Source organism: Myxocyprinus asiaticus, chromosome 44, assembly GCF_019703515.2.
Source record: "Myxocyprinus asiaticus isolate MX2 ecotype Aquarium Trade chromosome 44, UBuf_Myxa_2, whole genome shotgun sequence".
Classification (NCBI taxonomy): Eukaryota; Metazoa; Chordata; class Actinopteri; order Cypriniformes; family Catostomidae; genus Myxocyprinus; species Myxocyprinus asiaticus.
In genome coordinates this window covers 30,166,232-30,178,816 of record NC_059387.1, presented here as the reverse complement: position 1 = coordinate 30,178,816, position 12,585 = coordinate 30,166,232, and the positions used below count along the sequence as shown (strand labels likewise).

Sequence of the window (12,585 nt, the reverse complement as noted above, 5' to 3'; positions counted from 1 at the left end):
CAACAGACCATTTGTTTTTTTCATCTTAGTGCCATTCGGGCCTAAGGAGATGTGATGTGAGGACGAAGGGTTAATCACCAGATTGTCTATAATTATGAATGTCTGCTGCAAGCAGTGAGTCATTGGTGTGTGAAACGAGCTTTGCTCAGACCTTTAAGCGCTGGATATGAACACACATGGAGTTGTGCCAAATTTGAGACTTTTCAAACAATCTCTAATTGGAGGTTTAATCAAGTCTCAGTGTTCTTGATGTGTAAGTTTGTAAAATTTGTACTGGAAAGTGAAGGAAAGACCATGTCTGTCTTTGTACTGCAATCTGAGGCACAGTGCAATGTCACAGGGGATGAAATTGAGGAAACCCTACTTTCACCTTCAGGGCACGCCCACAGACTGCCCTCAGTCCGCACTTGTAAGCACTTTTCAAGTTCAATAAGACTGACCGAATGCCACATAACTTCATGGAGTTAGTGTTCACAGGTTTTTACCAGTCCACTGTAGGCCTACTGGGTTGATATTATGAGCACTTTTGTGTCAACATGATCACACAGAAACGTGTTGCTTCCGAAAGGTCATGTACCCTGAAATCAATCCCATTCAACCAAAGTACTGACCATCCCCCATCAGACATCATTTCAAATGCGTTCATATTTTCAAATTGAACAACTGATATTGCGTCGTGCAAGCAACTGCTGAGACATGTGTTCTGGTGTTGGGGAAATCAGGAAGTAATCTTGTTTGCATAAACAATGGTGGGAGCGATTTAGAGGTTGCATTATCGCTCTAAAATGTCATTTTTACTCCAATGACAATTAGGTTTATGGTTGGGGTTTGGGTAAGGAAGTAAAGTTAATAAAATATGCATTCATGTTGACTGTTACAATTCGCTTTTGCCACCACTCTGTGGAGTAAAAATACAACTCACATTTGGCGCCACTCTGTGGACATTTTACTAGAGCTCACATGTTAAACACCACTTCCAGCTTTGGTCACTGGGGGCAGTGATTAGATTTAGATAAGTAAAGACCTAAATCAGCTAGAAAACTTTCAACATACAGTGCTGAATTCACAGTGTAATCAGTCTGTTTAAAGACAAACTATTCACTGAATTTGCCTTTAAGTATGCAACTTTGAATAACTTGAGGACTGCAAAGTGGACCAGACTTATGCCAATAGTCAAAATTACCACCTTCCGTTGCTGCCTTGTGTCTAAGCGTAGGGTACAACTAATCTGGGATAATATACAGTAAATACAAGCCTCTCTATCAGATATTTTCACATTGGCACACCACCCGAATGTAGTCCTCAATGTATATCTTGTTTCCAGAAAGCCAATGTGAGGTACTGCAAAGTGCTGCTGAGGAATTAACATTGATTGACTCTTTATCCAGCTATGGCTTCTAGGGGATTGAGTCAATACCAGCTCTACTTCACTGTTTATGGCTGATCTCACCTGTTTCTAATCACCTTAGGAGGCTTTGCAGAGAACAACAAATGCAGTGTGTTTGGAATTCTAAGTGCTTTCCAATATCTGTAATGCTAATATTACCAGAGGGGCCCAGATGATGCTTAGCTTCAACACACTAATGCAAAGCCAATTTGCTGACAGCTACCTGCAGTTACAAATGGCAACTTTAAAGATCCACTTACAGAAAGGAAAAGGACACATAAACAGGTGATGGGGACAAGAAATTATATTGATAATTTGGATGTGACAACTGAAAGTGTGGCAGAGCCAAAAACAATCTAGAGAGATGTAGCTGGGCACATTAGTCCTGACAAGATGTGTGAATGAGGGTGTTAGAAAGTTTTATGCTGTGCAAGATGTGCAGGGCTCAAAATCTCACTGCCAATAGGCATTAGGCAGATCAGGCAAAGCAGACTTGACAGCTGTACAGAAAATGCTTATTTAGAGGAGACTAAGGAAGGCTGGCACAGTTTTTGTTAATTCGTGACTAAAATTACACACATGTGCCAACCAACCCAAACAGGTTGTGGGGTTGGTTGGCACAGTGTTAAAAAAAAAACATTGTTTTGAGGAGGAAGCAAAAACAGAATAGATAACAATTTAAATTTCTGCATGTAATATTTGTATAGGTAAATGTATATAATCATGTATAATTGGTGTAATATACAGTGCATTCATAAAGCATTCAGACCCCTTCATTTTCTTCACATTTTGTTGCAGCCTTATGAGAAAATGCTTTAAATTAATAATATACTGTAATTAATAATATATCTATATCTATCTATCTATCTATCTATATATATATATATATATATATATATATATATATATATATATATATATATGTTTTCACATCAATCTACACTCCATACCCCATAATGGCAAAGCAAAACCCAGATTTCTGATAACTTTGCAAATGTATTAAATAGAAAAAAACTGAAAAGTCACACTGACATAAGTATTCAGACCCTTAACTCAGTACTTAGTTGAAGCACCTTTGGCAGCGATTACAGCCTCAAGCCTTTTTGGGTATGATGTGACAAGCTTTGCACACCTGGATTTGGGGATTTTCAGCCATTCTTCTCTGCAGATCCTCTCAAGCTCTATCAGGTTAGATGGGGACCGTTGGTGGACAGCCATTTTCAGGTCTCTCCAGAGATGTTCGATTGGGTTCAAATTTGGGAATTTTCAGCCATTCTTCTCTGCAGATCCTCTCAAGCTCTATCAGGTTAGATGGGGACAGTTGGTGGACAGCCATTTTCAGGTCTCTCCAGAGCTATTCGATTGGGTTCAAATTTGGGGATTTTCAGCCATTCTTCTCTGCAGATCTTCTCAAGCTCTATCAGGTTAAATGCTGACCGTCGGTGGACAGCCATTTTCAGGTCCCTCCAGAGATGTTCAATTGGGTTCAAGTCCAGGCTCTGCCTGGGCCACTCAAGGACATTCACAGAGTTGTCCCTAAGCCACTTTTGTGTTGTGTTGGCTGTGTGCTTAGGGTCATTGTCCTGTTGGAAGGTGAACCTTTGGCCCAGTTTGAGGTCCTGAGCACTCTGGACCAGTTTTTCATTAGGGATATCTCTGTACTTTGCTGCATTCAACTTTTCTTCAACCCTGACCAGTCCCCCAGTCTGTGCCGTTGAAAAACACCCCCACAGCATCTTGCAACCACCACCATGCTTCACCATTGGGATGGTATTTTGCAGGTGATGAGCGGTACTTGGTTTCCTCCAGTCATGACACTTGGAATTGAGGCCAAACAGTTCAATCTTCTTTTCATCAGACCAGAGAATCTTGTTCCTCACAGTCTGAGAGTCTTTCAGGTGCTTTTTTGCAAATTCCAAGTGGGCTTTCATGTGTCTTGCACTAAGGAGAGGCCTCTGTCTGGCCACTCTGCCACAAAACCCAGATTGGTGGAGTGTTGCAGTGATGGATGTCCTTCTGCAAGTTTCTCCCATCTCCACACATGATTTCTGGAGCTCAACCAGAGTAGCCATCAGGTTCTTGGTCACCTCTCTTACCAAGGCCCTTCTCCCCCGATTGCTCAGTTTGGCCGGGCTGCCAGCCCTAGGAAGAGTCCTGGTTGTTCCAAACTTCTTCCATTTAAGAATTATGGAGGCCACTTTGCTCTTGGGAACCTTCAATGCAGCCAGAGACCCCAGATCTGTGCCTTGAAACAATCCTGTCTCTGAACTCTGCAGGTTGTTCCTTTGACATCAAATCAAAGTGTAGAAATCAATCAAAGTGTAGAAATATCTCAAAGATAATCCAGAGAAATAGGATGCACCTGAGCTAAATTTCGAGTGTCATAGCAAATGGTCTGAATACTTTTCAATGTGATATTTCAGTTTTTTTCTTTTTAATAAATTTGCAAATTTATAAAAAAAATCCAGTCATTATGGTGTACGGAGTGTAGCTCGGTGTGAAAAAAAAGTATAATTTAAAGCATTTTAGCATAAGGCTGCAACATAACAAAATGTGAAGAAAAAAAAATGAAGGGGTCTGAGTGCTTTGTGAATGCTCTCTATCTATCTATCTATCTATCTATCTAAATCTATAGACTCTGTGGTGGCCAATTCATGTGTGAAAAAGATTCCTCATGATCCTGGAACCACTTTTTCACAATTTGAGCCCAGTGAATCTTGGCATTGTCATCCTGGAATATGCCCGTGCCGTCAGGGAAGAAAAAATCCATTGATGGGATAACCTGTTAATTCAGTACATTCAGGTAGTCAGCTGACATCATTTTACTGCTTCATAACGTTGCTGAGTCTAAACCTGACCAACTGAAGCAACCCCAGATCGTAACACTGCCTCCAGAGGCTTGTACAGTGGGCATTATGCATGATGGGTGCATGGCTTCAAGCCCCTCTCTTCTTACCCTGATGCACCCATCGCTTTGGAATAGGGCAAATCTGGACTCATCACCACATGACCTTTTTCCATTGCTCCACAGTCCAATCTTTATGCTCCCTTTATGCTTTATGCAGCTGTTTAATCCCAATCCTGTAAATTCTCGATGCATTTTGGGTGTGGAAATGCTCTTATTTTCACTATTAAACATAGCCATGAGTTCTACAGTCGATTTTTTACGATTTGACTTCACCAAGCGTTTTAGTGATCTCCGATCACGATCATTCAAGATTTTTTTCCGACCACATTTCTTCCACGAAGTTGACAGTTCACCACTATCCTTCGAAGTTTTAATAATGCGGTGGACAGTTCTTAACCCAATTCCAGTGATTTCAGCAATCTCCTAGTTGTTGTCTTTGCTTGATGCATGCCAGTAATTTGCCCCTTCTGAAACACAGTAACATCTTTTCCAAGACCACAGGATACATCTTCCAACATGGTTGTTTAAGAAATGAGAAGCTACACACTGCATCAGTTAGGGTTGAAAGAATTATTACAAGCTGAAACATATTAATCACTGCAATAATGATGCAATCATAGGCTCTTAAGTATCTGCTTATTTAAGTTTAAACGCCGACATTTTTTCGTTGTTTTTTTTTTTTTTTTTTTTGGCTAGGCAGTGTCATTTTCGCTGCCTGATGAAAGAGTTCCTGTTCTAAAGAGCATCAGAAAATTTCATTAAGAGTCTTTCTAGCATTTTTCTAAAAAACCAGCCACAAAATATGGATTCAACTGAAGCAAATTAATGGCATAAAGCAATTTCACTGCATTCTCTCAATTCTCCACAGTGATGTATGAGACATATATTGTATTGACTGGTAAAATTGCATTAATCTGCTATTGCCAACAGGGTGTTTTTGATCATACACCCTTTATGAGGAAACAAAAAAAGTATAAGAGAAAGCTATTGTGCATTACTATGAGGATTTTAAAGGTAAATTATTAATTTAATCCACAAGTGAAAGTGCAACAGGTTACTGAGATAAGCAAGTAGTATTAGACAGGTCATGTGATCTCAACATGGCAGCCCCCATGAGGGTCCCCTTTCCATATAGATTTAAACAGCTTTTATAAAGACATTGATATTACTGATGAGTCTTCATCTCATGTGAGAAGTCATGATTTTATACAAATGTTTCAAAAATATTAATTTATTTATCTTGTATTTGAACACCGCATGCATTTTTGGTCAAAACACATCTATCCATCTCTCTTTTGAGAAATAATTATGTACTTTATATACTTAGGTTTTATTTTTAATGAGATCTAAATATGTTCACATTTCAGGTGACAGGTCGGCTAACTGTTATTATAAATGTGTGCCCTCTAGTGGTCCTGAGCAGTCATCACAACATATTAGGGAGTCACTCAGCCTAATGGAAAGAATTTACTAATGTTGCACAAAGAATATGTCAATAAAGTACAAAACAAAAAATTAGTCTTGGAAATGGTATTTTGTCAAACTATGTATCATTCACAGGCATAAAAGTCTCATCTGTCACTTGTTCTTATTCTCATGTTTCCTAAGGTCAGAAGACAGTAACGCAAATGTCTCAAAGAAAAATGATAGAAATTTAGCTTACAGGCTTTAAACAGACTCTTTCAAAAACAAAGGATAAAGGGGTGTAGCTGAGATCCTTTAAGTGCTCTGGATGTTGTGTACAACAGAAAAGACATCTTTACAGTAAAAGTCCATTGGGCATTTTGCTGATAAAAATAAAACACCAGCTGATGATATGAAAGTCAACATCTCGAGAGCACATCTCTCAAATTCTGTGGCTCACAAGTTCAGACCTTGATCTGAAGAAAATATAAGGCCTGTTACAGGAGAAACAGTAATTCCAAACAGCTCTAATATAAATCAGACTTTAATGACTACGCATGCTTCAGCAAACACAATTTTCACATTTCTAAATATTTTATCCACAAGGGAAAGCTGCTAATGTACTGACATTAATTTAGGCTATGCAAAAATAGTCTCCACTGCTACTCCAGAATGCATTTACAAAATGCACTTCTCAGCAGTTGAGAAGGCAAGACAAATGATGCAGTTAAAAGCCACAGTCAATATTATTGCAGACATAAGCGTATAATAATTTATAAAGATGATCAGCTTGCATGATGTTTTTTTTTTTTTTTTTTTTTTTTTTTTTTTTTACTTTTGGGAATTAAGTTTATTCCAGTAAGCTTGAGAAGCGCATTTAGTCCAGAGTCCATTTTCTTTTTGCTTCCTGTATTTGAAATTATGATCTTCTACAGTTGCGAGAAAAGCTGCGCAGCATTATCCACATTGACCGGTTCCCGTGGAGCTTCTCTGACCACCTGTAACATGCAGTATGTGAGACATGACAATCTAAACAAAATAGTATACATACTACACAGTGGCTCCAGAGTATTGACATTAAAGGGGATAGTTCACCCATAAATTAAAATTCTCTCATAATTTACTCACACTTATGCCATCCCAGATGTGTATGACTTTCTTTCTTCTGCAGAACACAAATTAAGATTTTTAGAAGAATATCTCAGGTCTGTAGGTCCATACAATGCAAGTGAATGGTGATCAGAACTTTGATGCTCCAAAAAGCACATAAAGGCAGCATAAAAGTAATTCAGAAGACTTCAGTGGTTTAATCCATGTCTTCTGAAGCGATCCGATCCATTTTGGATGAGAACTGCTCAAAAATAACAATTTTTTCACTATAAACCTTGAAATCAGCAGTCTCCTCGACGATCATGATTTCAAGCTCAATTACACTTCCTAGTGCCATCTAGCCCCCTGCGCATGCATCAAGCACTAGGACATGTAATCGAGCTAGAAATCATGATCATGCCTAGAGATCTAGAGACTGCAATAGCAAGATTTAAAAAGGGAGTTATATTTTGGTCTGTTCTCACCCAAAACCGATTGGATTGCTTCTGAAGATATGGATTTTACCACTTGAGTCTTATGGATTAACTTTATGCTGCCTTTATGTGCTTTTTAGAGCTTCAAAATTTTGGTCACCATCCACTTGCATTGTATGGACCTACAGAGCTGAGATATTCTTCTAAAAATCTTCATCTGTGTTCTGCTGAAAAAAGAAAGTCATACACATCTGGGATGGCATGAGGGTGAGTAAACAATGAGAGAATTTTCATTTTTGGGTGAACCATTCCTTTAAGCCACATTAGATAACAAAAATTGCATTAGATAACAAACTTATTTTTATATAACTTACTATTTTAAAGAAAGAGTTTTGCTGCAGAGTTTTTAAAATCAAATTTAAGATTTTTTAAGATCTTTTTCAAGACCTGAACAAATCAAATTAATACTGTTTCCCCACACCAAAACAAACCAACACAATCTCAAAATAAATCATGTATCATAGACTCTTACTTAAACAGGCAGGGGCACACATTCAACATGGTCTTAACATTGCTTATCAGTAAAACAGGGTAGGCTATATGCAAGTTTAAAATACTCAAGACATGTTTTCCACATATACACTGGTGGCCAAAAATTTGGAATAATGTACAGATTGTGCTGTTTCAGAAGGAAATTGGTACTTGAATTCACCAAAGTGGCATTCAACTGATCACAAAATATAGTCAGGACATTACTGATGTAAAAAAACAGCACCGTCACTATTTGCAAAAAGTCATTTTTGATCAAATCTAGACAGGCCCCATTTCCAGCAGCCATCACTCCGACACCTTATCCTTGAGTAATCATACTAAATTGCTAATTTGGTACTAGAAAATCACTTGCCATTATATCAAACACAGTTGAAAGCTATTTGGTTCATTAAATGAAGCTTAACATTGTCTTCGAGTTGCCACAGTATGCAATAGACTGGCATGTCTTAAGGTCAATTTTAGGTCAAAAATGGCAAAAAAGAAACAGCTTTCTCTAGAAACTCGTCAGTCAATCATTGTTTTGAGGAATGAAGGCTATACAATGCTTGAAATTGCCAAAAAACTGAAGATTTCACACAAAGGTGTACACTACAGTCTTCAAAGACAAAGGTCAACTGGCTCTAACAAGGACAGAAAGAGATGTGGAAAGCCAGATGTACAACTAAACAAGAGGATAAGTACATCAGAGTCTCTAGTTTGAGAAATAGACGCCTTACATGTCCTCAGCTGACAGCTTCATTGAATTCTACCCGCTCAACACCAGTTTCATGTACAACAGTAAAGATAAGACTCAGGGGTGCAGGCCTTATGGGAAGAATTGCAAAGAAAAAGCCACTTTTGAAACAGAAAATCAAAAAGAAAAGGTTAGAGTGGGCAAAGAAACACAGACATTGGACAACAGATAATTGGAAAAGAGTGTTATGGATCTTAACCCCATTGAGCTTTTGTGGGATCAGCTAGACTGTAAGGTGCGTGAGAAGTGCCCAACAAGACAGCCACATCTATGGCAAGTGCTACAGGAAGTGTGGGGTGAAATGCCACCTGAGTATCTGGACAAACTGACAGCTAGAATGCCAAGGATCTGCAAAGCTGTCATTGCTGCACATGGAGGATTTTTTGATGAGAACTCTTTGAAGTAGTTTAAGAAGTTCAGAATATTTTTTTTTTTCAAATTGTAATAGCAATTTTTCATGTTATTAATGTCCTGACTATACATTGTGATCAGTTGAATGCCACTTTGGTGAATAAAAGTACCAATTTCTTTCCATAAGAGCAAAATCTGTACATTATTCCAAACTTTTGGCCACCAGTGTATATCACATTAATATTGGTTTATGTACCATTATATAAATAGATACAAATTAGAGGTCGACCGATACTGGATTGTGCTCAGTGCATGAAGTGGGCGGGTACTCACTGGTATGCAGTACCTGCACTTCTCTAATTTAGTCAACAGAGCACCGGCAGTTTTTCTTGTGTACCACCACTTCTCAGAGTCTCCCGGTACGATGTAATGTTTTTATGTAATGTGTCAGTGATTTGATTCATACCGTGGAACCTTTAACTTTAAAGGCACTTTAACTTTGAAATACACCAGGGACTCTTATTTTGATATGCTTGCGTTTCACTGCCTCTAGCCGCCCATTCAAACAAATAATGGCTATAAAACGTGCACTCCTACAATAATCTACAGGTAAGACTGGGTGATATGGCAAAAAAAATCAAATCTCAATTTTTATCAAATTTATGGACAATTCAAGATTTTATTTTTTTTCAACTTTTAAATGTACTTTCAAATTGTATGTTCTATATTAGAATGCAAGGCAACCTGGTTAGAGAGGTTTCTTTATAGGAAACAAAGGTGTGCAAGAAAAATTTACAAATGCACCACAGGGGGAAGTTGTCAACAGAGTGTAAATATAAATAAATTAAAATTTAATAAACCCAGATGTTCAGAAATAATAGAATAAGAAAACTGCAAAATAATTCTTAGCCAGTGTAGGTATTCATTTTATCCATTTATTTAATTAAATTATTCTTCTGACGTTTGATAATCACATTAGGTCATATCACAATTCCTGTCTTTCCTCCCCAAAATTTAAGACCTCTCTAAATAAAAATTAAGACTTTTGTTGTATCATTTAAAGGAACTGCCTTTTTGTATTTTGTACTGTTCTCTGAGGTCCACTTATAATGTTATCAAGATTTTTACATCAAAAAACATCATAATTTAGAATAGGCTATTTTCTGTCCTGTTTTGACCCCCCTCATCGTAACACACCGTTTGAATAGGCGTGGCGGATTGTAGACTCAGAAGTAAACGCCCACTGGTATGATTAGCTAACAGTTTTGCATATTTTAAAAAACATTTGCTTCTATTATTAGGTCCCAAAGTTCCAAAGGACAGCTGTGTGCCCACCGGTGTAAACTTCTGCATGTATGTTTGACAGCCTACGTTCTTCATAGATGGACGCTTCTATGATTTATGTTAAAAACGCATAAATACTCAGTACATATCAAACGATCTGTAATAACAGACAAAGCAATAGTGACCACGTAATAAAAACAGTTACTCACACTTGTGTGGTGCGACATTACTGTCTGATCCAATATAGTCGGTACAGCATCATCTTTTAGTTTCAATCTTTCTGAAAATCCTGCGTCGAATTGTGCCTTGTTTGTAAACAAATCTGCGGTAAAATGAAGTGAACAAAGGACCAAGTTCTTACTTACACGGTCTGGAACTTCATTAAAAATAAAGTTCATCCACTCTTTCCTAATGTTGGATCAGAAGGAAGGCAATGCAAAGACTGTGTTTTTCCACAACTTGGCAATGCACAGCGTCTTGTTGTCTTCGGAGCCATCTTTATCGTTTGGTTTCTGCTTAGACCTGCGTTTGCCTCTCTCGTTATTTACCTACTACATGCGTCAATTGGTGGGCGGGGCTAAACAGGCAGTGATGTAGAAGCAGGCGTTGATCTTCTTCTATGGAGGTGGTGTTTAGCCACACTATTACGTAATAAAGTGGCACATTCCACATCCTGTCGTTTTGGCAGATTGGCTTCAATATAAGCTGATTTTAGACTAACGAGAAAGTTTTGAGTTCTGAAACTTACAGGATGTTTTTATAGTACATATTATATTGACATATAATGACCTCTTTTATGTCAAAAGATCAAAGGAATTTTTATTTCTCAGTTCATGACCCCTTTAAGATATTTAAGACATTTTATGTCTTTCAATTTTGGAAAACTGAATTTAAGATTTTTAAGGATCCGTGGGAACCCTGGAAAAATAGCACAAGCAAAATATTTCATAAAAATAACTTTGTTACACTTAAAACAATAGATGTGTTATCAAAATGAACACAAAACAATTGGAACATGTTCATAGATAAAGTGCTGAATTACACCAGATGTAATTCCGCTAGGACACCTGGGTAATCCCGAGGGTCAGTGACTTCATACATCCACTAAAAAAAATTACTTCGAGGCCATTTGGTTTAAAGTACTTACAAAAAAAGTTGTTTGGAAAAGTTACATTAGTTTTGAGAAAATGTCTAGCATCATTTGTTTACAAATGTCATCATCTGGTTTGATATATTGTATCTAATGCAATGGCATTCATTCTTACTTTTTAAGTGTGACTTAAGTGTCCAAATACTTTTTGAAGCCACGTTATGCATTATAACAGCATTATGGCTACAAATAAGGAAAATACAAGGAAAAGGTCTCTCACCTTTTGTCCTTTTTTGGGTTCAATGAATGTGGATTTTGATATACTTTTTACTTCCCTCTGTACCTCTGTGAATATCTGATTCAATTTCTCCACTTTTGCATTTTTCAAAGTGTTTATCTGTGGAAAAGATGTCAACATATGAATCCCTAAATCCTCAAAGCAATTTCCAGTTCTAATAGACCATTACTGATGTAAACAAAACATTTACGTGTTTCAGTGAGGTATTCACAGGTTTCGCTTTGCTTTTAGGTTTTGACTGTCTGTTCGCAATCTGAAAGACATTTTGCTGCTTTTTGCCTTTCTGTTTATTTTTTGCCATGACTGCCCTGTAGTCCGGAAGACTTTCTATTGAGATCAATTCACAGAGAGCAAAGACTCTGCAATCTCAACATCTGACACGAAGTTTAAATCTGACAACTCTAAATGACCACAGAAGTAAACCAACCTATGCCTAGATCACACTTTGATGACTCTCTTAAAATATATATGTCCAACAAAACTTTTACAACGAAAATAAAAGAAATTCTGTTTCTACTGCATTAACTACATTACACGCGGTTTCAAGCATCAATAGCCCTTCCCCAGCTCCACGTGTGTACTGTGACTCCAGCACATTTCCTTCAGGTTACACAGGCTCTTCTTCTTCTCTTCGTTTTTTTGGCGGGTTGCAAACAACTTTTAAAGGTGCATACTGCCACCTACTGTACAATCAAATCACTTTTATTGTCACACAACCATATGCACAAGTGCAACAGTGGGTGAAAATCCTGGATGCAGTTCCGAGCAACATAGCAGTCATGACAGTGATGAGACATATACCAATTTACAGTAAACATCAGATTTACACAATACAATTTACATATCTAATATACACATAATTACACAACACAATAATAATATACAATGTACAGTATACAATACACACAATATAGAATACACATAATATAGCATACACATACAATAAAAAATAGTATATAAATATAGAATACACATAATATAGCATACACATATAATAAAAAATAGTATATATAAAATATACAGTAGATTGTATTGTACTGTATTGACATTCAGGC

General features: G+C 37.4%; 1 protein-coding gene across 1 annotated transcript; it reads right to left on the bottom strand.

Annotated features, from left to right (window-relative positions):
• Positions 1-6,499: 6,499 nt before the first annotated feature.
• On the bottom strand, positions 6,500-12,089 carry LOC127434652 (ribosomal biogenesis factor-like). The gene is made up of 3 exons (XM_051687546.1): positions 11,721-12,089; positions 11,513-11,629; positions 6,500-6,697 (listed from the first exon to the last, which is right to left on the bottom strand). Exons 1-3 carry the CDS (start codon positions 11,829-11,831, stop codon positions 6,629-6,631), a joined length of 297 nt encoding a protein of 98 aa, XP_051543506.1. The 5' UTR covers positions 11,832-12,089; the 3' UTR covers positions 6,500-6,628.
• Between the last annotated feature and the right edge of the window lie 496 nt (positions 12,090-12,585).